This window comes from Anolis sagrei, chromosome 6, assembly GCF_037176765.1.
Source record: "Anolis sagrei isolate rAnoSag1 chromosome 6, rAnoSag1.mat, whole genome shotgun sequence".
NCBI classification, from domain to species: Eukaryota; Metazoa; Chordata; class Lepidosauria; order Squamata; family Dactyloidae; genus Anolis; species Anolis sagrei.
In genome coordinates this window covers 103574826-103600533 of record NC_090026.1, presented here as the reverse complement: position 1 = coordinate 103600533, position 25708 = coordinate 103574826, and the positions used below count along the sequence as shown (strand labels likewise).

Sequence of the window (25708 nt, the reverse complement as noted above, 5' to 3'; positions counted from 1 at the left end):
AATTAAAGTATAAAATAAATAAACATATAAATACAATTTAAATGATTAAAACATTGCACCAATCCTTGGACGAGATAGCCCATGTGGTCTCTTCCAACTCTATTATTATGAGCCACAGTGGCACAATGGGTTAACCCAGGGGTCCTCAAACTAAGGCCCGAGGGCCGAATACGGCCCTCCAAGGTCATTTACCCGGCCCTCGCTCAGGGTCAGCCTAAGTCTGACATGACTTGAAAGCACACAACAACAACAATCCTATCTCATCAGCCAAAAGCAGGCCCACACTTCCGATTGAAATACTAATAAGTTTATATTCGTTAAAATTGTTCTTCATTTTAATTATTGTATTGTTTTTAAGTGCTTTTGGACTACAAATAAGATATGCGCAGTGTGCATAGGAATTCATTCATGCTCTTTCCAAATTATAATCCGGCCCTCCAACAGTTTGAGAGACTGTGACCTGGCCCTCTGTTTAAAAAGTTTGAGGACCCCTGGGTTAAACTCTTGTGCCGGCTGAAATACTGACCTGAAGATTGCGGTTCAAAACTGCTAGAAGGGTGAGCTCTCATCTGTCAGCACCAGCTTCCCATGCGGGGACATGAGAGAAGCCTCCCACAGGATGGTAACACATTTGGGAGTCCCTTGGGCAACGTCCTTGCAGACGGCCAATTCTCTCACACCGGAAGTGACTTGCAGTACATTCTCAATTCACTTCTGACATTAAAAAATCTATGATTCTAAGAAAGAACAGGTGTCACTGTGTTTGCGGAGTATATGTGGTTCTGGCCCAAGTTACCTATCCGATCGCATCTCTGCCTACGAACCCACTAGGACTTTGAGATCTTCCGGGGAGGCCCTGCTCTCGATCCCGCCTGCAACATAGGCACGGCTGGCGGGGATAAGGGACAGGGCCTTCTCGGTGGTGGCCCCTCGGCTGTGGAATGCCCTTCCCACGAACATTAGATCAGCTCCCTCATTGATGGTATTTCGGAGAAAAGTGAAAACCTGGTTATTTGAACAGGCGTTTGAATAGGCAGTGCAATGAATTTTAGGAAATGGAACTACGGATGACGAGTTTGGATCATGATTCTAGTTATGAGACGCCAATGAATGAATGTTTATTGTTGTTTAATTGCTTAGTCTGCTATTGTGTTAATTGTTTTTAAATACCTTGTTATGCTGCATTGAATTTTTGCTATTTTGTTGTTAACCGCTATGAGTCACCTAAGGGCTGAGAAAGGTCTAGAGAACAAGCCCTATGAGGAGCGGCTTAAGGAGCTGGGCATGTTTAGCCTGAAGAAGAGAAGTCTGAGAGGGGATATGATAGCCATGTATAAATATGTGAGAGGAAGCCACGGGGAGGAGGGAGCAAGCTTGTTTTCTGCTTCCTTGGAGACTAGGACACGGAACAATGGCTTCAAACTACAAGAGAGGAGATTCCATCTGAACATGAGGAAGAACTTCCTGACTGTGAGAGCCGTTCAGCAGTGGAACTCTCTGCCCTGGAGTGTGGTGGAGGCTCCTTCTTTGGAAGCTTTTAAACAGAGGCTGGATGGCCATCTGTCAGGGGTGATTTGAACGCAATATTCCTGCTTCTTGGCAGGGGGTTGGACTGGATGGCCCATGAGGTCTCTTCCAACTCTTTGATTCTATGATTCTAATAGCGGCATACAAATGAAGTAAATAAATAAATAATAAATAAATGAACGGATGTGGTTTGATGCTGCTTTAATTCCCACGGCTCAAGGATATGGCATCCTGGGAGTTGTAGAGAGAATAAACTACAAATCCCAGGATTTCACTGAGCTCAAAAGCAAAATCAAGCTGCATTCATTCCACAGTATTGATGCAGCCAGCCACTATCTCAGCCAAGGGTGCCTCAACACATTGCGAATCATAGCACTGAGCCATGGCAGTTAAAGCGGTACCAAAGCGGGCCAATTCTGCGGTGTAGAGGCACCCAGGGCAGGCTCCCTCCCCCTCTCTCTCCCTCCTTCCACGTACAGTCTGTTTCCCCGCCTCTGCAGAAGCAGCAGAAGCAGCCAGGCCTGGATGTGAATGGAGAGGAGCTGCATCCTTCTTCCCAAGGCTGGCGATTGAGGAAGGCAACGCGGGAAGAGGAGAAGAGCGAGGAGCCCCAAAGGTGAGCCCAAGGGAGGAAGGGAAGCTGCCTTTCCCCCTTCAGGCCGTGGCCGTTGTTGTTGTTGTTGTTGTTGTTGTTTTCCACGGCGCCCCCGTGTGAGAGCGAGGCGGGAGGACAAGGAACCCAGGGAGGGAGAAGGACGAAAAGGGGGGAAATAGAGGGATATAGGATGGAAAAGGAGGGAAGGAGGGGATGAAATAGGACAAAAAGGGGGAAGAGAGGCTGGAATGGGGGCTTAATAAAGGAGAAAAGAGGGAAGGAGAAGGTGCCATGGAGCTCAAAGAGGAATAGAGGGAGAAATAGGGGCGAAAGGGAGGAAAGGATGCAGTGGGGTTAGAAAGAGGAAAAATGGGAGAAGAGATTTGTGGGGTAAAGGAAGTGCCAGGAACAGAATGTGCAACATTGTCATATATTCTATTTATTATGTTGCATTACTGTTATATATTGTATTATATTATAGGTCCAAATGCCCTAAAGCAGGCATGGGCAAACTTGGGCCCTCCAGGTGTTTTGGACTTCAACTCCCACAATTCCTAACAGCCGGTAGGCTGTTAGGAATTGTGGGAGTTGAAGTCCAAAACACCTGGAGGGCCCAAGTTTGCCCATGCCTTCCCCCAAAGGTACCAGATGCCAGATGCCAGATGTGTGTGTATATTTGTGTATATGTGGTTTTGTGCATGCACTGCAATGTATTTTTTATTTTTGGCTTTTTAAGTCCCTTCTGCTGTGTTTTCCAGTGTTGTTATGAGTGATGGTCATTTATTGGCCTGATAGGTGTATTGTGTCCAAATTTGGTGTCAATTCGTCCAGTGGTTTTTGAGTTATGTTAATCCCACAACTGAACAGTACATTTTTATTTATATTGATTCCACACCTAAATATCCTAAAGGTACCAGATGCCACCTGAGCTTGGAAACTAAGCAGAGTCAACCCTAGTTAGTCCTTGAATGGGAGACAACCAATGAACTGCCTGTCGCTCAGAAAAAGGAACTGCCAAAAAAAACACCCATCCCAGTCTTGAGTGTTGCCTAAGAAAACCCCACAGTGTGGCCACAAATCTTCACCTGACCTGAATGCACACACATGTATATGTATGTGTATATATATGTATATACACACACCATATATACTTGAGTATAAGCCAAGTTTTTCAGACCTTTTTAAGGCTGAAAAAGCCCCCCTCGGCTTCCACTCAAGTCAAAGTTATTTATTATTTTACTCTTATTATTATTTTTATTACATGTATTATTTTTCTCTATTATTATTATTATTATTATTATTATTATTATTATTACAGTTATTGTTTTTCTCTATTATTGTTATTATTGCATTTATTATTTTACACTATTTATTATTATTATTACATTTATTATTTTTCTCTATTATTATTATTATTAAATTTATTATTTTGCTTTATTATTGTTTTTGTTGCTATATTTATTATTTTACTCTCTTTATTATTATTGAAAGGATACATCAGCACATTTACATTGAAGAAGGTTAGAATAATGGATTAATCAGAGTTGGACAGTCTTATCTTAAATTATAGTTTAATGTAAATATTCAAAAACATTTAACTTACTGGTGCCTCGATTAATGTAATTTTATTGGTATCTATTTTTATTTTGAAAAATTCCAGTAGCTGCTGCATTTCCAACTCCCCGCATTATACTCAAGTCAATAAGTTTTCCCAGTTTTTTTTTTGTGGTAAAATTGGGTGCTTTGGCATGTGTGTGTGTGTGTGTAATTATAATTATTTTGTTTACTTCCTGCCTTTCCCCCAGTATTGGGACTCAAGAGAGCAGCATTGGTGCTTCTCTGCCTCTTGTAAAAAGAGCTAGAGCTCCTCACCCCTGCATACTGTCTGGCATCCATCCTGTCTTCAGAGCATTCAAGGACACAAAAGCTGCAGGTTGTGGTTGGGATTTATGCAAGACTAAAGCAAGATTTGTGTGGTATAATAAAATCTGCCCTAGGTGCACCATAGGCTAATGAGGCATTTATTGGGGCTTGTCTGTTTATTTCCTTTGCTTTCCACTGTGAGGCAGCTGACAAAATGATTAAATTCTGAGTGGGAGTTGAAGTCCAAGTCCTTGTTCAAACTGCATCCTGAGGGCCTTAGATGGAAAAGGTATTGGTTCAGATCCCATTGGATCTTGGAATCTCAGCAGGATTAGCCCTGGTAAGTACTTGGATGTGAGACCACCAATGAATATCAGGTGATATAGACTATATTTCATAAACCCATCTCAATAAATATTGGAGCCCCCAGTGGCACAGTGGGTTAAACCATTGTGCCGGCAGGACTGAAGACTGACAGGTTGGAGGTTCAAATCCGAGGAGAGTGCAGATGAGCTCCCTCTGTCAGCTCCAGCTCCCCATGCAGGGACATGAAAGAAGCCTTCCGCAAGGATGATAAAACAACAAAACACTTGGGTGTCTCCTGGGCAATGTCCTTGCAGAAAACCAATTCTCTCACACCAGAAACGACTCAAGTCACTCCTGACACACACACAAAACATCTCAATAAATAGTGTCATAAGAAAAGAAAAATAACTCAGGCACACAATAATAATAATAAATAATATATTTTTCTTTCTAAGCCGCATCTCTCTCCCTGAAGGGAATCAGGGTGACTTACCACAACAAACATGTGTAACAGTTTTATTAGGCAGAGACATTTTATTTCTTATCATTACAGGTGATGATTGGACAAAGAGGAAAAAAGGGATTTGCCAAGTTGGAACATTGTGTGTGTGTTATCATTCGTAAGCTAGTTGTTTTAGCTTGTTGTTTTATCCCTTTGCTGCCTTGTATTAGTCTCCTCATCTGTGTCTGAAAATTGATAAGAAATACTTTATTTGCCCCAATGATGGGGAATTTCTTTCTCCCTCTTAAGAAATTTATCTTGGCTACTGATCTGATCGTTCCTCACCCCCAGCCAGGATGATGGGGCTGATGGGAAATGACTCGAACTGCCATTAAAATGCCAAACTTTTCTTAGCCATACTTTCCTCCATGGTAGTTACGTGGGAAAATTGATAGTTAAGCAGTAATTTTTATTTATTTATTTATTTGCAGTATTTGTATACTGCCCTTCTCAATCTTTGAATTGTTTTTAATCAACAGCCTTATTATACACCCCCTTATCATGTAGCATTTTAAGGGAATTTTAGTTTATTATTTGCTGACTTCTTGTCATTCTTATCTTTAAAGATAATATATAAATATTAAAATAATTAAAAGAAGAGCACAGAGGAAATAAGTCACATGCCTATAAAATTTTAACAATCTAAACAGACAATGACTGCATTTAGATTAAACTGTGGTTTAGTATGATCTTTTTAGTGCATGTACTCTTTTTTGTTTCCTTTGTCTTAGTGAAAGGAGAAATTTGGAAGCATTTATTTATTTATTTATTTATTTACAGTATTTATATTCCACCTTTCTCATCCCGAAGGAGACTTGGGGAATCACAGAACGTATACATCAAACATTCCATGCCATTATACACTAACAAGCCAGACAACTGTACATAGATAGAGGTATATATAGGCTTTCCCATCTTCAGCATCTTGGAGGCTTGTGCTTGGTTCTGGCCATGAGGGGTTGTTGTCGCTCTATCTTCCCTTCCAAAGAGCTTTGTTTGTGAACTTTCTTTTTGATCGAATCACCAGCATGTTTCTGGCATTTCCTTATGATTGCCTTAAATACCTCCCAGCTTTAAAGCGGTATCTATTTATCTCCTCACACTTGCTTTCAAATTGCTAGGTAGGCAGAAGCTGGGCTACACCTCAACCCGGGCTCTGAACTGTCAACCTATTGATTGGAAAGACTGCAGCTGGCGGTTAACCTACTGTGCTATAGCCCGGCCCTTTTGCTTCCATTTTAACATAGTTTAATCCAAACTCTAAAGTGTGACTAATATTAACTATAGTTTATTAAAACAAGCATGTACTTGTTATTGAAACAAGTGGGTGCTTGTTTTAATAACCACATGCCCTGCATTTTTAAAAAGTTTCAGGAGTTTTTTCTCTATCCACAGGAGCATGCCACAAACATCTTTTCATCCACTCAGTTCAGTACTTCGGGTTCTGCTTACTTTTGGAGTTTAAAAAAGTCTGCTAAAGCAAGCTGCCTAGCAAACAAACTGGTAAATATTTTTCATTATGTACTCCCTTCAATACTAACTGCATCTTTTCCTCTGTATTTTCTCAGTGCACAACTCAGAGACTGAAACAAAATACAGTTGAAATCAGTCATAGTATTAAAGAACAGTGAAGGACAAAGAGCTATCGTATTAAGATACTACTAATTAAAAACAATTTGAAAGCACTAAACTATAACAGATGAGGAAAAGGTATCCCGCCCTTCTACTCTTATCTGTTTTGGCTAGAGAGCTCTGATGCAATCGTTTCAGGGAATGGACAAGATAATTTCAAGGACCTCACCACATATCTTCTTACAATACTCAGGATTGTTATTGACTATTGCTGGAAGCAGGCTCTCCAGTGACTTTGTACCAATACGTAATAAAATTTGGAGTTTCTCCAGGAACAAAAGTTAGTTCATCAAATAAAGACATCAGTGGGATGGTAGGAATCAGATCACTTTGTTGTTGGGATGCTGTGAGATTTCACTTCTGTAACATGGCCATACAACCCGTAAAACTCACAGCAACCCAGTGATTCTGGCCATGAAAGCCTTCGACAACACACTTTGTTGTTATTTTCTCTTGGCTTATGAACCCGGAACTGTTCTGGGAAAGATCCGGGTCCTAGCAGTGTGAACATGTCTTCATATATTAGATTTAAAGGTCTATATATGACAAACAGCTATTAGTATCAGGAACTTTCCCACTGTTCAGGTAGATTCCCCTTTCTTGACATTTTGATTTGTTTCCTAGTCTCAGAAGCAGCAGAAAACTGAGTTGATTCAGTTTCTATGTGACTTTCCTTCAGACAATGTTATCAATGGCACCTCTATATCTTGGTTGAATGAGATTTGACTGTTCCTGCTTGCACATAATTGCTTTGTGGCTAACTCTCAAGGGTGAAACTAGGTATAGTGGTGTTTGGCAACTATTTCAATGTGGTTTGTTTACAGAATTTGACAAATGGCGTGTCAGACCGTTCAACAACTCCTTCAGTACAGTTTGTTTACCAATTTTAATAAATTACCTGTCAGACCATTGATAAAATGAAACATTGTCTACTGATGACTGCAAATACATGGGAAGGCTTGTAAGTCCTTATGGGGGGGGGGGGGGAGGCATAGGGCAGTAGTCGAAACAGAAGCAAGCCCTGCCAGCCAGCCATTTCTGCCTTGTGAAGCAACCACACTTCCTCAGAGGCACCTTAGAGATACCTTTGTGTGTTAAATCTGATTGAGAGACCTAGAGATAATATTTCCCCACTTTTGGAGGTCTCTCTCCCCTAATTCCTGTGAATGCATAGGGGTGACTTTACAAAGTCAGATAGAACTTTCAAATACATAATAATGATCTTTGCTCTTGTTTTTAGGGCAAAAGAAATGAAGTGAATCACCACTTTTCGATTCCCTGGACTCTTAGTTGATTGTCTTTAAAAGAAATGTTAGCAAATAACTGGACTATTTCACAATGTACCTTTTGAGCTGGAAATTGCTCCCTCAGTCGGATGCAAAGTCACATTTTCTCAGAATCTGCTTAAGTGAATCACAGTCCCAGGACAGAAATCTTATTTCATCATTGTGTTTTGACTAAAACAAGTGATGACCAGTACTTGGTGGATCCGTAGCTCACATTTCAGAGTGAATCATCACTTAGGTGCAATAAAGCACAAAAAAACCCATTAGGAAATTATTTCAGTGACAGAAACTCAATAATATAAACTAGCAATTTTGAGAACAAAGAAATAGCTTTTCTGTGTGACAATCACAAATTCAATTTCTGTTACTTGCATTATTGCCTTTTGTCTTCTGCTAACTCCAACCCAAGAGATAAGAGAAAAATTAGTCTGGACTTTTTAACAAGTAACTAAAGCCAAAATCAAGTTCTTGTTGACTCAGATGTTAGATTTTCCCATTCATCATACATCTTTGACTCATTCATTCATTTGACTCATTCATTGAAAATTGCACTAAGTAAAATGGACATTTCACTCTATGGAGGACAAAACATAGTATACAGAATTGTAGAACAAGATGTAGAATTACATTATTTAACATTGGGCTTTAAATTTTACAGGAAAAAAAATCTAGCATGACACAAGTGGAGTCCTATTCATGTAATGGGACTAATCCCTCCTTTCTCCCTCCAACTTTCTGCTATTTCTGGATTTGTGCAGGGTTCCCAGCCTTGTCTAGTCAATTTTGATGGCATTCAGAAGGGGAGAAGGAAGTAGTGGGTACACACATGGAAGAAATTGTCATAAGGAGAGATAAATGTATGGGCAGTTCATTAATAGGTCTTGGAGATAAAAAGAAGTAATGTAATAAGAAATATTAGGTAGTGTGTCGCTGCTAAGAAGGAATTGCAGTGGTTCTCAACCTGTGAGTCCCCAGGTGTTTTGGCCTACAACTCCCAGAAATCCCAGCCAGTTTACCAGCTGTTACGATTTCTGGGAGTTGGAGGCTAAAACATCTGGGGATGCACAGGTTGAGAACTATTGAATTTGAATTTTTAACCTGTAGATAACATACCAGCAATAAAGACGTTCACATATACTTCTATCTCGAAAATTAATAGCTATTTTTGTTTCTCCATGCTTTCAAGCAGAACAAGCTAGATCACTGTGGTTGTTTTGTTTGTTTCTTTTCCTGGCTAATCCTAGAAGTGTCAGCGGGCATTGTCCTGGACTTCTGTCCTAGCTTTAATTCTGGCTTTAGCTCTGAGGCTTCTAAGGAAATGTTGGCCTCTGAAGCGCATTTGTCTTAGTTTGCGTTGCTCATGCCACAGAAAGAACACAGTTAGTTGCGAGGTTCCTTTTTTCTTTAATGTATCTTTTTCATTCATCAGTCATTACTGTGTCTAATAGAAAGCTATATTATTATTTTACACCATATTCCATACTACTGTTGACTCCATTATTCAAACAATGATGGTTGACAAGTTCTAAAAGGAACTAACTGTATAACAGGGAGCCCTCAGTGTGCAGTGGATTAAACCGCTGAGCTGCTGAACTTGCTGACCAAAAGGTTGGCAGTTCCAATCCGGGGAGCTGCATGAGCTCCTGCTGTAAACTCCAGCTTCTGCCAACTTAGCAGTTTGAAAACATGCAAATGTGAGTAGATCAATAGGTATCCTTCTGCGGGAAGGTAAAAACACTCCATGCACTCATGCTGGTCACATGACTTTGGAGGTGTCTACAGACAAATTAGAAATGGAGCTGAGCACCACCCCCAGAGTTGGACACGACTAGATTTAATGTCAAGGGGAAAGCTTTACCTTTACTAACTGTGTAACAAGGAAAGAAAGAAAGAAAAAAACTTTTGATTTTGACACCATTTTACTATGACACCATTTTACTATGCAACTGTATATAATAGAACTTGTGATCCATGGATTTTACTTTCCATGGGACATTCTGGAACCAAACCACAGCAGATATCAAGAGCACATTGTACTATGTACTTTAGTTGTTTTAATTACAGTGAATGCTAAAACAAAAATGTCTACTTTATAGATAAATATGTGAATCTACAAAGAAATTGATGCTCGATGTGTTAATGGGTAAATATTAACAACATATATTTTGTTTTCATTTAGAAAATATTCCTCTAGTTTCCTCCTGTTGAGAATATGGAATCAATTTCTATGATGGGAAGTCCTAACTATTTAAATGAAGCCTTCTTGCCAAATGGTATAAATGGTATCAAGGACAGTGCTAAGACTACAATAGGCATAATTGGAAGCGGGGACTTTGCTAAATCCTTGACCATTCGGTTGATCAGATGTGGCTATCATGTCGTCATTGGAAGCAGGAACCCCAAGTTTGCTGCTGAGTTCTTTCCACATGTTGTCGATATCACTCACCACGAAGATGCTGTAGGAAAAGCAAATTTAATTTTCCTCGCCATACACAGAGAACACTATGCTGCTTTGTGGGACCTCAAACATCTACTTGTTGGAAAAATCCTTGTAGATGTCAGTAACAACATGAAAGTCAACCAATATCCAGAATCCAATGCAGAATACTTGGCATCTCTTTTCCCAGATTCCTTTGTTGTCAAAGGATTCAATGTTATTTCAGCCTGGGCACTGCAACTGGGACCAAAAGATGCTAGCAGACAAGTAAGTTACATGTTTGAGCTTTATAAGCAATAGAAATGAAAATAATATTTGTATAAATTTTGGTTTACTGATGCCAACATTCACAACTCTCCTCTTATGGCTGAATTTGGTAGTAGACAATTTGCCAGAACTTCATTCTCTTTCTCCATTGAATTCTTTTGCCATCTAATATTTCATCTAGCATTTGGAGCAGACATTGCTCAGTGACTAAAGCAGTAATAAGCTGTGAATGTTGCTGTGGTGGAACTGAGCAAATGCCTCACATCAAAGTGCCAAAATTATCCAGAATCATAGTATTGGAAAATCTTGTACTGGCTATGAACTGTGATTTGTTTCTCCTTCTACTTAAAAAGCAAGTATACTTAATGTAGAACACCAGACTTTCTTTTATTTTCTTTGAACATGATTGTACTTTGATTGTCCATGGTCTTGTATAGAAAGTGATTGCTTATCTTACAGACCAAAGCAAGTTGTGCTATATGTAGACTTTGGATAAAATGTAGCATTTGATCCAACACTTGGGAACATGAAAGATATAGTGGGTTTCTGTGAGCTTTCTGGGCTGTATGTCCATGTTCCAGAAGCATTCTCTTCTGATGTTCTGCCCACATCTATGGCAGGCATCCTCAGAGGTTGCAAGATCTGTTGGAAACTAAGCAAGTGAGGTTTATATATCTATGGAATGTCCAGAGTGGGGGAAAGAACTCTTCTCTGCTTGAGGCAGGTGTGAATGTTGCAATTGGCCACCTTGATTAGCATTTAATGGCCTTGTAGATTCAAAACCTAGCTGGTTGCTGCCTGGGGGGATCCATTGTTGGGAGGTGTTAGCTGGTCCTGATGGAGTCTTGTCTGGAATTCTCCTGTTTTCTGAGTGTTGCTCTTTATTTACTGTTCTGATGTTAGAACTTTTTTTAATACTGGTATCCAAATTTTGTTCATTTTTATGGTTTTCTTCCTTTTGTTGAAATTGTCCACATGCTTGTGGATTTCAGTGGTAGTTGTTAGAGTGGTCCAGCATTTCTGTGTTCTCAAATAATATGCTATGTCCAGGTTGGTTCATCAGGTGCTCTGCTGTGGCTGACCTCTCAGGTTGAATTAGTCTGCATTGCTTTTCATGTTCCTTAACTTGTGCTTGGGTGCTGAGTTTGGTGATCCCTATATAGACTTGTCCACAGCTGCATGGACATTTCACAGATATATAAACCTCACTTGCTTAGTTTCCAACAGACTTCACTACCTCTGAGGATGCCTGCCATAGATGTGGGTGAAACTTCAAGAGAGAATGCTTCTGGAACATGGCCAGACAGCCCAGAAAACAAACAGCAACCGGGTGATTCCAGCCATGAAAGCCTTCGACTACACAATGAAAAATATAATTTGGAAATAATTTATAGAATCAAGTGTCAGACAATTTTTCCATCAAACATGCAAACAGCATTTGCTCAGAAGCTGTTTCTGTAGCATACTCACCAAGCTATTGCCTTTCTAATGTTCTGAACTACAACTCCATTGTGCCCAGACACCATGACCATTACTGAATGCTATTCCTGTAAAATAAGAAAACATCTCAGCTTTATCATTGTAGCTGCTTTAGCATTCGGTTGTATTCACAAAAACATAAGAAAAATAGTGCATGTTTTTATTTACTGTATTTTTAAGCGTGGTAATGATGTCTTGTTAAATAATTGTGCTTTTACCAGATACTCTCCAAATCTGGATTTTTATAGCACTTTGCAGTTTGTATCATAATGGTACTTGAAGCTTGTCTTTTACTCTTTGTCGTTACTTGTTTGCGTAATTCTTTACATCAGAATATATCATTAATTAATCTGTGGGGTTTTTTTCTTGCTAGGTCTACATCTGCAGTAACAGTGTTCAAGCTCGCCATCAAGTTATTGAACTTGCCCGTCAACTCAACTTCATTCCACTTGATTTGGGCGCTTTATCTTCTGCAAGAGAGATTGAAAACTTACCTCTTCGATTGTTTACATTATGGAAAGGCCCAGTAATCATCGCTATTAGCCTGGCCACCTTCTTCTTCATCTATTCATTCATCCGAGATGTAATTCATCCTTATGTGAAGAATCAGCAGAGTGATTTCTACAAGATCCCTATTGAGATTGTGAACAAGACCTTGCCAGTGGTCGCAATCACTTTATTGTCTCTAGTGTATTTAGCAGGGCTCTTGGCAGCTGCCTATCAGCTGTATTATGGCACTAAATACAAACGATTTCCACCCTGGTTGGAGAGCTGGTTGCAGTGTAGAAAACAGCTTGGGCTGCTTAGTTTTTTCTTTGCAAGTGTGCATGTGGTTTACAGCTTGTGCTTGCCGATGCGGAGGTCAGAACGATATTTATTCCTTAATACGGCTTATCAACAGGTAGGTAAAGTAATCTTTTACAATCAAGTAACTTCAGAGTGTTCTGATATTATTGTACAAATGATTTGTAGGAATGTTTTATTAGTAGTAGGAGTACTGGTAGTAGTATCCTGTTTTCATCTCAATTGAGACACAAAGTGTTTAGGACTATGTTACTATATTGTGAAAGTCCAAAAATAGCTGGAATGTGATCGCACAGGAAATGAAGTGGATGGAATAAAATTTTGTATATAAGTATTATTTCTTCCTTAACTTCTTGCCCCTGCCCTTGAAAATTAGTACATCTTATACCTCCTTGGTACTGTGGAAGAAATAAATTGCACAGTACTTAAAATGAACAATAACTTTATTTCTTTGACAATGATACTGGTTTATGCTTCTAAAAAATAGCTAAGCCTAAAAAATGCTAGACTTTTAAAAATTTAGCAATTAAAATATTGAAATTAAATTAGCAAATTTTAATATTTTCCAAATAAACTGCTCATGAAATTTGTAAATGAAATGTAATTTGACAAAGAAATCAGTTTACATGTAAAATTCTTATCTTCCTGGCATAATGAAGTGACGTTAAATCTATAAAGGGTGCCAAAATTTACTACAACTGTTTACTAAAGGTAAAGATAAAGGCTTCCCTTGACATTAAGTCTAGTCATGTCCGAATCTGGGGGGGTCATGCTCATCTCCGTTTCTAAGCCAAAGAGCCTGCGTTTTCTGTTAACACATCCAAGGTCATGTTGCCGGCATGACTGCATGGAGCGCCGTTACCTTCCGCCAAAGCGGTACCTATTGACCTACTCACATTTGCATGTTTTCAAACTGCTAGGTTGGCAGAAGCTGGAGCTAACAGCAGGAGCTCACCCCCACCCCTTGGATTTGAACCGCCACTCTTCCAGTCAGCAAGTTCTGCCGATTAGCGGTTTAACCCGCTGCACCACTGCTGCCCCTTCTCAACTATTTACTATTTCCCGCATAACTTACTGGAATTTTATAGGTGAAGGGGGAATTTAATGTGTTCAAAATGTCAGGAAATTTTCTGCCTTTGTGTATTTCTTCCTATTTCATAAATACTGGAACAATAAATATAGAATTCTCGGCTTAAAATTATATTATTTAAAAAAATTCCACATTTTAAAATCATAAAAGATGGTGTTCCCTACTCCATGGAGCTCACAGTCAATAAATTAAAATAACAGAGATGCAGTATAGAGACTGGAGGGAAATAAATCTTCCTTTTTCATGGGGTTTAGATTGTTCACTCATCCATGTTATTGAACAAGTCCATGCCTGCTCAGTTTCAGTCATTTTGCAGCATTTCTTGTTCCCAAAGCCCATTTACAGGGTCCTGCACATAGAGGAAATGCTGAGATTTATATACAGTAGAAAATTAGGAAAATGTGTTCAACATTAGAAGAATGTGTCTATTTTCTGAAATTACACATTCTTGTCATCTGTTAAGGGCACTGAAACCAGCACTAAGTAATTGCTGAAAATCCTATTCTTGGCAACTACTTGATAGATCACATGCAGAAACATTCCTTTGACGTAAATATGTCAAATGCTGTAAACATTTAAATCCTCAATTCCTCCTCTTTCTGCAGGTCCATGAAAATGTTGAAAATTCTTGGAATGAAGAAGAAGTGTGGCGAATTGAAATGTATGTCTCCTTCGGTATAATGAGCCTCGGGCTGCTTTCTCTGTTGGCTGTAACTTCCATTCCTTCAGTTAACAGATCATTAAATTGGAGAGAATTCAATTTTATTCAGGTGTGTATAGTTGTAAATCACCACCTTACAATAGGTTGAGGTATGTAACACAACTGAATAGCTTCCAGTTGCTTTTTGAGAAATTAACAATTTCCAAAACAATGCAGCCCTAGAATGTAAAATGATTTTAGTTGAACACTAGACCTATGCAATGCTGGGTTAAAGCACATTTCTGACATTGAACAGACTTCCTCATAAGTGGGTCTTTCACAATGTGGGAAGAATTGACAGTTACAAAACCGATGCATGGAATTCCACCAAGGCTTCTTTCTGAGTCTCAGCCATTCCCAGACATGTCTGTAAGTTGTGATGCTGCACTGAGGATATCTGTTAATATTTTGCAGATATCATCTCCAGGCCTTTATCGATATGTGGTTACTGATATGAATAGCACTTTCCCTCAACTTTACTATCACTCCAACAAATATACAATCCCTGCCAATCCTACAAAAACATCATATCCTTGGCCATTTTCCAAATGCTATTTTCAGTTTTAGTCTGATAATTTAGAAGAGAGTAGCCTTTAGTCTGATAATGTAGAAGGCTGTGGGCTATTGAGTCATCATGCCAAAAATATAATCCAGATGCTATTTTTTATTAGGCAAACACATTTCAGAATAATGAAATCAATTGTTTGTTTTGCACTCCATAAGCTGTGTCCTGCTCTGCACTCTCTTCAGTTTATTTGTACACAAGGCTATGCAGGTAAATACTTAAAGGATCCAATCATGACTTTGCAACTTTGAGCTAAATCTAATTTCAGTTTTAACTAGAAGAGATCAACGCAAATCAATTGGACTTACATTCGTTTTGTTTAATAAGTCCCATTCATCTCACTGGCTACTTCACATTAGGCAGGGAAGTGTGTGGCAGAGGAGAGCAGAGAAGAGTTCAGTCTTACTCAGTTTGCTAATGAAACAGATGTTTTCCCTACCTTCTATCACACTGTTAAATGACTCTCAGTTTCCTTTCAGTATTCTTTAATTGGCATTGCTTCATACTGCAGAGATTTGGCCATACCCACCATCCTTCTCCCTGCTCATTCTTGAAAACCGGGAGGGAGGGAGGGAGAGAAAGCAGCAATGCTCTCTCTGTGTGTGTCTCTCCCTTCTTCCTTCCCTCCCTCCCTCTCTTGGCTGCCCCACAGAGAAGGATGTGGACCTTGGAAAGTTATAACTCCCAGGACTGCACAGTATGGAGTTATGGTATTTTAAAGTGGGATCCAAGAGCATTCATTCCATAATGTAAATGCACCAAAGGAAGGGTATGGACCTTGGGAAACTATAACTACCAAGACTGCACAGCATGGAGACATGACATACCAATAATAATCATACTTCTCTCCCGGCTTTCCCATGCAACACAAGGCACAGGCATATGACAGAAAGAAAGGGAAGGAAAGGACCCGGAAAGGCTATTTTTAAAAAAGAAATTGTTCTGCCAAAGTAAAAACCCGGTGAGCAAAGGTAATGCTTTCCCTAACAAGGGTACTTTTGGCTCCTCCCACAATTTCCCCTCCCATAAATTGGGGAAATATTTCATTGAAAACCTGGGAGCAACTAATGCCATCACATTACAGAAATGGCCAAACATCTAGGTGATTTCAAAAGCTCCACTTCTGCACCAGCTCATGAAGCGTTTTAAAAGAATGCTGGCCCTCACATTTAAAATATGCAAAGAATGCTCTATTGTACACTTGAAGCCAAACTAATGTGATGACAAGAGTGGCTTCCCGGATTTTAGGTGTAGCACTCAGTGGAATTTAGTAAATGTGATGAAGTGGAGCATTTGCTCTAACAGGGACTGAAACTGGATGGAATACTTCATATTATGAGAACTGCTGAATATTTTATTATCTATATGTGACATATTTTAATCTATATTTATTTCTCATTTTCCTCCTCAAAGTCTACACTTGGATACGTTGCTCTGGTCATAAGTACTTTCCATGTATTGATTTATGGCTGGAAAAGAGCCTTCGAAGAAGAATTCTACAGATTTTACATGCCACCCAATTTTATGCTTGCCCTTGTCTTGCCATGCATAGTCATTCTGGGTAAGATCATTTTACTTCTACCGTGTATAAGCAGGAAACTGAGACGAATAAGAAAAGGATGGGAAAAAAGACAATATATGGAAGATGGAACTGGAACTGGTTCACATCCCTCACCAGAAAGGGTTACGATCATGTGATTGTACAGTGACACCATTAGCTCTGTCATGTGTTCCTCTCCAAATTCTTTCTTTCATACCAGCTTTGCCGCAGACTAAAAAACTAATCTAGGGGAATAAAGTGGTGGTAAACCATCAGGAAATGAGCAATAAAGATAATGACAGACATAATATTTTGAGCATGAAACAAATGGTATGAATAAGTACTTGCGGTTTTGTTTTCTAGATAGACAAAATTTATTCATCCCATTTCTGCCAGCTTAGGCTGCAGTTCTAAATACCGTAGAATAACTAACATTGATCCCAGGGCCCATCCAGACAGTACCTTTATCCTAGGAGCTTCCGCAACAAACAGGAGGGTGGCCAGATGCCGTTCCTTGTAAACCTGGAAGCAATTGCTACAAAAACCAAAAAAATGTGAGATTTCCAGGTGCAGGAATATTGCAGTTTTGAGCCGAATATCCAGACTTTTGCATGTCTGTAATTGGAAATCACGCGATTTTTTAATCTGGGTTTGTTCCTGGGTTTTAGATGCTTGTTCCTGATTGGTGGGTTCCTGAAAAGAAGGTGACATTTGAGTAGAAGGCAAACACTTTGTTTGTATGCCTGAAACTTCATGAAACGTGCGGAGAGCACAGTTTCTCTGGCCTGCACATAGATGGGAATTTTTGCGGGTGATCCGTATAACCGAATCTCTGCATATCCGCATCTCAAGGGTTTTTTTTTAAAAAAAAACTGCTAGTTTCTGGTGGAAGTCCCATGGTGGCCATCTTGGGAGCCTCTACATCTCAGAACAAATAATCAAGTCTGGACAGTGGAGGCAGAAATCCTGGAACCAACAGGTTTGTATGTAGACCTCTCCTGAAGTCCTGGGATTTTTTGCCCCTCACTAAAACCCGTGATTTAGTGCTGTCTGGAAGTGCCCTCATTGGGGCTTATTTCAGAGTAAACCTGTTTAGTATTGCACTGTTGAGAATTTCTGTCTATCTTTGGTGGGAATGTCAGATTCAAAGCTGAAAAATGGTCATCTTAAAAACATAAGGTGAGACTTACTGGATCAAAAAGTCCACCATTACGTTTGCACTGTTGCCCAACCAGGTGATTATAGGAAGCTCACCAGTAAGACATTTTCTGTCCCAGTACTCTGAGCAATACTGGTTGCCTTGATCTTTTACAGTGCAAGTTCCCCAGCAGCTCATGGTCAAAGATAGATTACCCCCTGATACTCGAGTTAATACATAGCCATCATGACCAGTAGCCATTAATAGCCTTAGCTTCTATAAATTAATCTACTCTTCTTTCAAAGCCATCTAAAGTAGTGGTTGTCACTACATCTTGTAATGCATTCCATAGTTTGACTGTGCACTGTGACCTTATTTTTGTCTCTCCACAATCACCAAAAACCTGCAGGAGCTAAAGTGCAAGTCAATTCTCCATATACACAGCCTTTCCTGCCATCCTGAGTACCTTCCCTGTATCCCTGGTAATTTTTACCATATTTGGGAAGTTGTTAGGGCTTTTGTTGTCTTTGATTGTTTGCAACTCCCTCACATGCTCAGAAACTGTGGTCCAAGTTGCCTGGATCTACCTTCAGAGTGTCTCCAGCTCAGGACTGTTCAGGGTATCTTTTCAAATGAAAATAGAAGCTAGAGAAAGGTACTCAACTAAATTTTTAGTGTCAGCATTGCAATCAAATAAGACCTCCCTGATAAAGTTCTCTGAATGAATAGTTTCTCCAGAGCCTCTTTAGAAACAGAACCAGCTCTGATAAGAGTCAGGGCCACACAAAAAAAAAATGACAAATTAAACTGTAGTTGCCTTGTCATATCCTGCAGTGGAAGGTTGTTCTCCAGCTTTGAATCTAAAGCTAAATATCAGCTTTCCTTTTCACATTTAGAAGTATTTTAAAGGATTGCTTTCATATCACAAGATTGTCAAGAACTACTGATTAGAGTTTGTGGGCTTGGTTACACTGTCTAAATGCCTTTTGTTTCTGCAAAATGACCCAACCTGGTATAGTGGTTTGAGCATTAGACTATGGCTTTGGAGACAACAGTTTGACTCCATGCTCAGCCATAGAAATGTATTGGGTGACCTTGGGCAAGTCATACCCTCTAAGCTTCAGACTTAGGAGTGAAACCAGGAGGACAGAATGAAGCAGAGACACATCTAAGGGCCAAAATGCTATTGAATACTATTTTGCACAATTTTTCATAAAATCAAATGTTATCTCAGACTTTCTAGATGGTATTTCTGTTACTTAGAAGTATTTGACACAATCCTTTCTGATATTATGGCCGCCCTGGTGGCGCAGTGGGTTAACTGCTGAGCTGCTGAACTTGCTGACCAAAAGGTTGGCGGTTCAAATCCAGGGAGCAGGATGAGCTCCCACTGTTAGACCCAGCTTCTGCCAACCTAGCAATTTGAAAATATGCAAATGTGACTAGATCAATAGGTACCACCTTGGCGGGAAGGTAACGGTGCTCCATACAGTTATGCTTGCCACATGACCTTGGATGTGTCTACGGAAAATGGCTCTTTGGCTTAGAAATGGAGATGAGCACCATCCCCCAGAGTCAGACATGACTAGACTTAATGTCAAGGGAAACCTTTACCTTTACTTCTAATATTGGCCTTAGATGTTCAATATATTGTTTCTTTTGTAAAAGTTAGTATTTTCATTTGCCCCGGAAGTGAGAATACCTTTTACAATTTCAGTTAGCAGATTCACAGTAAGGGCATTACAAATATATAAAAACACTTTATATGCATAAAATAATTTGTTACAGAGACTGACTCTACATAAGAGGTTCAGAATCTGACGAATTCATCTTGATGCACATAGATATACACTGATAGTAGCCATCCATTTCTTCCACCAGTCATATAAAATGTCTGTTGTTTAGACATGCCTAATTCAGGATAGACCTTTTGAACCTATGTTTAAAGAAATTCTAATGCTTTAATAACCTTAGTAACTGTAATTTTAATTGAAAAAGATCAATAGTTTGTGACAAATATTAGAGGTATATATGTAGTATGTGAGGGTTCTCTGACTTACTAGTATTATTTACATGTCATTTACATTGCACAAATTGTAATTTGTCTTGTGTTTGTGAAAACAAAATCGGCAACCGTAATGAATGTGATAAAATGAATTTTAACAGTATTTTACTGATTTTTGATATGGTTATGATTTGATAACCCCTTAAATCTGAAATGGTTCTCTAAACTTTAATTTTTAAATGACATTTCAATTTTATTTCTTGTTGAATAGCACTTTGTTGAATAACACTTAGAACAGGGATAAACAATTGCAACGCATCTGTGGGTCAGGTTTTTTTTTGTCTCTGGGACCCACAGTTATAAGGCTGAAAGACAAAATTAAAATGAAAAACAGGTGATTTGGATATGGAAGAGTACAGAGTAGCCTTATGACCCATTTCAAAATGGAATTGCTGCTTAAGGAAACATCTAGAAGAGGCAACTACACACACATACACACCTTGGGAGAGGGCAAAAAAGTGGTGGCCCATGAATTTAGGAACTGTTAAAGGCAACCTTTGGAGAGTCCAAGTCTGCACTTTGCCACCTGTGTCTTTGCTGCCATTTTACTTTTTTTCATTAACAGCACATTGCTTTGCTATTTAGGAGAAACTCATATAGATTACAAATATCTTGTTTGGGGTGCCAAACGAGTTATGATACCAAATGCAAGTATGTGGGAATAGTTGCAATAGTTGAAAGTATGTGGGAATAGTTGCAATTTTTGCAACTAAAATAAAAGTCTGTGGGAATAGTTGCAATTTTTGAAGATAAAAAAGACTTTTTAAATCAATAGTATACAAATGGTTTTCATGAGCATGAATGCACCAAATGAGACAAACGTTAACCTCCTCCCAGCCTCAGACCATCTGATGTCATGTGCTTCTCTTTGTCTTAGAAATCAGATCCTTAGGAACATAGTTCTATTTTTACAGATTTCCCCCTTTTGTCTTTTTTCTTCATTAAGTATATGGGGTAGCTACGCCATGGATAATTTACAGCATACCTATGAGCTAATGTACTCAAACCACAATGGTGCAGTGGGTTAAATCCTTGTGCCGGCAGGACTAAAGACCAACAGGTCAGAGGTTTGAATCCCGGAAGAGTGTGGATGAGCTCCCTCTGTCAGCTCCAGCACCCCATGCAGGGACATGAGAGAAACCTCCCACAAGAATGTTAAAACATCAAAACATCTAGGCATCCCCTGGGCAACGTTGCTTCTCTCACACCAGAAGCAACTTGCAGTTTCTCAAGTCGTTCCTGGCACAGACAAAAACAAAACAAAACAAAAACAAAACCTCAGACCCTGTAAGTGACGTCTGGCCTCTGGGCTGTCACAATTGCTCCTGATCAGTTCATGGAGTAATAATAAGCTGTGCAATACCCAACTCCCAGTTGTACCCTGACTTTGTCAGAGCTTAGCTGCTTATGCTAAAGAGGACCATGTCACCATGCTGGGGCACTTTTGTGGGTCATATCATTACTTCCATGAGTTTTACTGGAATCTCAATCCTATCCACACTAGGAAGTATCGATCCCATGCAGCCTAGGAAGCCAATTCCATTGAAATCAATGGTATTTCCTTCTAAATCAATGGTTTTCAACCTGTGGGATCCCAGAAGTTTTGCCCTTCAACTCCCAGAAATCCTAACAGCTGGTAAACTGGTTGGGATTTCTGGGACTTGTAGGTCAAAGACTTGAGTACCCACAGGTTGAGAACCACTGTTCTAAACGAATGCATTGAGCAACAGGTTGTACGTAGGCCATCTTCATGCATTCAGATTCCCATATCTTCGGGGATATGGCCCTTCTCTGCTGAGGGCAAAGTCTTAATATGTACGCCAAAACATGTGTGCATCTTTATGTTTTTCCTTCTTACACAAAATAACACACTGTGCATCCAGAATTCTGGATTACAGCCAGAGTTTAGCTTCTAGCCATAAGTGTTTTGAAAAATACTTTGTCATGGGTCAGGAAAGTGCAGCCTGTGGGCCATATCCTTTCTCAACAATTTAAATTCAAAATGCCCTCTGTGTCCAGTTGTAAGTGTTTGGGAATAATTTTTGCCATGCCCTTTGGGCTGTTATAAGCTTGGAAGGAGTTGTTTAAAGCTAGAAATGGTTTCTAGCTTATTTCTTGAATTTTAAAAAGGACCTTCCTGGTTTAAAATAGCCACTTCTGTACCTAAAACAACCAGAGGTGGCGTGATGTTGAAATTACCCCTTATGCCAGTGGTTCTCAACCTGTTAGTCTCTACAACTCCCAGAAATCTTAGCCAGTTTACCAGCTGTTAATATTTCTAGGAGTTGAAGGCCAAAACATCTGGGGACCCACAGGTTGAGAACCACTGTCTTATCCCCCCTTGAACGTGCAAGGAGCATTTTTTTAAAAAAAGTTGAAATAATTCATGGATGTAAAGCATGATCCTCCAAGGTAAAGTAAGAGGGAGCACAGTTTTCGGGCAATTGCCCATCTGAGCTGGGCAAGTGTCTTAAGTAAAATAGTGTCTTAAATTATTTTTCAAATCGTTTATATAAAAACATAGAGATTATTTTATTTTATATAACATTCAAATGGATATATTACTAAAACTGTATTTTTTGATAAAATCAGTGAAGAGTAACACTGAAATATGTATGTTACATAAATGTTTTGCCATATATAAACGGATTACATGCAGGTTCATTGCCTTTGTTTAATCTTTCGGAGCATGTGGGTTGATGGAGAATTGTGACCCAGTTTATACAGCCCATTATAGGTCAATTACTGCTGGCTATGTTAAGTAGTAACATTAACACCCCTGATGGTTCAGAGGGTTAAACCACTGAGCTGCTGAATTTGTTGACCAAAAGGTTGGCGGTTCGAATCCGGGAAGCAAGATGAACTCCTGCTGTTAACCCTAGCTTCTGCTAACCTAGCAATTCAAAAACATGCAAATGTGAGTAGATCAATAGGTACTGCTTCTGCGGGAAGGTAACAGTATTCCAGGCAGTCATGCTGGCCACGTGACCTTGGAGATTTCTACAGACAATGCCAGCTCTTCGGCTTCAAAATGGAGATGAGAACCACCCCTCAGAGTTGGACATGACTAGACTTAATGTCAGGGTAAACCTTTACCTTTACCTTATGTTACGTATAAAATAATGTTAAGTTCACAAAAACCCTATGATTCTGAAATAGTTTTAAAAAACCCTATACTGCCCCACTCTGAATGTTCATAGAATAAAGCCTTTTGCAACATACTCATTGTTGTTACCAAAAATGTACATGCTGTAGCCATACACAGACCAGGATCACATAGAACCTCATCTGAATTTAGGTATACAGAGAGATTTTAATCCCCAATTACAAATCAGAGGGGGTTTTCATCCCCTCTTCTCTGTGGCAATCCCACAAATCCTCCCAAATTGTGACAGAAAGGGTTGGAAGGATATGTTAAATGGTGTTCAGTGGGAAAGGGCAAGCAAGTGTCTGAAAATGGGGGAAAGATAGCTTAATGGAGTGAAGCATCAGCCCCCTCTTTATTTGGTGTAGCTTGATAACCAAATATGTAAATGGGGATTAGAGCCTCTTATTTTGGATGCAAAAGGAAGCTGTGATTTAACAGACTCTTGAATTTTTCCAGTATGTGCACAAAAGAAGGAAGCAAATAGTCTTTCACACTAGGATTGTTATGTCTGAACTGGGCCATTATATAAAATTCTCTCCAAATATGTTCGATAGAATCTGTGCCAATGTCTTATGTTTGGAGTGGGGTATAAGCCATACAAATAATATATATAAGAGATTAAATAAGAACTGTTGATCTGTATATTTTTTAGAAAACTTCAAATATTTATTTTGTCAGCTTCTTCTGAAAATGAATGCAACTTTATTTCTCATTACAGTACATCATACTGCACCTATGCAGTAAAAAAAATCACTTGAAATAAAATTTGATACTTCTAATTTCCATTGTTGTAATGTTGTTTTCCACAACTGTGCTTAAATTTCAGTCAATTATTTCTATTCTCCATGTTTTTAATTTCCCAATATTAATTGTACACGAGAGTTTGTAAGTGTAGCCCAATGGCATTTGAATTTATTACAAGTAAAATTGTTTTGAGGTTCTACTGACATATATTGTACCTTTATTGTCTACTAGGCTGTAAAAATGATGGTGCAAATCCCAATTGTTTGTATTGTTGTACAGTTACTTTATCTATTACAATCACAATAAATAATTCATTTGTGGAAAATAAATTCATTTGTGCAATACAAATACAGGGTGTAAGGTGCATTTGTCTTTAAAACCCCTAATTTAATCCTAGATTTTACATGTTTCCTCCACAAAGACATCCCAGTGTTTCTTACTCTCTCCACTGGTGTGGAATTTGCATGATGCCACCCATTGCCTCTCCCTTAACCCTTTCCTTTTATTTTCAAAATTCATCTTGGTTTATAGGAATCATTGTTCACCTACATCCAGAGAGCACTGTGAACGCAAACAATGATGGATCTACACCAAATTTGGCATGCATACCCGATATGCCAACATTTGAATATTGGTGGGTTTGGGGTTGCATTGGTCATCACATTTGTTAGTTGTAGATACTATAATTTATAGTTCACCTGCAGTCAATGAGCACTCTGGACTCCACCAAAGATGGAATGGAACCAAACTTGGCTCACCTGGATTTGGACCAAACTTGGTACACATACCTGATATGCCCAAATTTGATTACTGTCCAGAGGAGGGTGACTAAAATGATCAAGGGTCTGGAGAACAAGCTCTATGAGGAGCGGCTTAAGGAGCTGGGCATGTTTAGCCTGAAGAAGAGAAGGCTGAGAGGAGATATCATAGATTATGTATAAATATGTGAGAGGAAGCCACAGGGAGGAGGGAGCAAGCTTGTTTTCTGCTTCCCTGGAGACTAGGACGCGAAACAATGGCTTCAAACTACAAGAAAGGAGATTCCATCTGAACATGAGGAAGAACTTCCTGACTGTGAGAGCCGTTCAGCAGTGGGACTCTCTGCCCCGGAGTGTGGTGGAGGCTCCTTCTTCGGAAGTTTTAAAACAGAGGCTGGATGGCCATCTGTCAGGGGTGATTTGAATGCAATATTCCTGCTTCTTGGCAGGGGGTTGGACTGGATGGCCCATGAGGTCTCTTCCAACTCTTTGATTCTATGGTTCTATGATTCTATACTGAAGAGGTTTGGGGGGGAACTGACCTTCCTTTCGGGGAGTTGTGGTTCATCCACACCCAGAGAAACTGTGACCTCCACCGATGATGGACCTGGACCACAATTGGCACACAGAACCTGCATGACTAACTCTACCTAATGGAGGGGTTTGAGGGTACCGACTCACCATAGTGGAAGTTGTAGTTTACCCTACAGACAGAGAGCACACTGAACCCCACTGATGGGGCATCTTGAGCAAACTTGCCCAACATGACAAACTTTAAGTACTAATGGAGTTTTTTTAGATTAACCTGGCATGATGTGAGTTGTAGTTCGCCCACAAACTTATGTATTTTGTACTATTAAAAAACTGACTTTTTCAAATAACCCGGGCAATGCCAGGTACTCAAGCTAGTAGTATAAATAAAAACAATATTCGGGTAGTTTTATACTGTATCAGTGTAAAGATGAGACTTGGCTTTTGAAATTTTTTGAAATCATAATATTGTGCATACGCACAGGACTTTGCAACACATCTAACTTGAGTTCAATGTAATTTTTAGAATGTTTTGTAAATGTTTAAAGCAGTGTTTCTCAAACTGCTCCTCCAAGTGTTTTGGACTTCAGTTCCCAGAAATCCCAGCCAGTATACCAGCTGTTAGGAATTATGGGAGCTGAAGTTCAAAACATCTGGAGGAGCACAGTTTGTTTTAAAGGATTCTTAATGCCCTTATACATTTTTGTATAGGTGGAAGTTATTTCTCATTT

At 39.4% G+C, this 25708-nt stretch overlaps 1 protein-coding gene across 6 annotated transcripts; it reads left to right on the top strand.

The window, feature by feature from the left end:
* Positions 1-1909: 1909 nt before the first annotated feature.
* Positions 1910-24036, top strand: STEAP2 (STEAP2 metalloreductase). Of its 6 annotated transcripts, none has more exons than XM_067470307.1 (7): positions 1910-2143; positions 4192-4325; positions 6189-6296; positions 9891-10415; positions 12268-12795; positions 14394-14558; positions 16467-24036. In XM_067470307.1, exons 4-7 carry the CDS (start codon positions 9924-9926, stop codon positions 16749-16751), a joined length of 1470 nt encoding a protein of 489 aa, XP_067326408.1. In that variant the 5' UTR covers positions 1910-2143; positions 4192-4325; positions 6189-6296; positions 9891-9923; the 3' UTR covers positions 16752-24036. The 6 variants fall into 6 exon arrangements, with proteins under 6 accessions (XP_067326408.1, XP_060638277.2, XP_067326411.1 ...); XM_060782294.2 differs by having other exon boundaries at positions 4188-4325; XM_067470310.1 differs by lacking the exon at positions 4192-4325.
* Positions 24037-25708: the final 1672 nt, after the last annotated feature.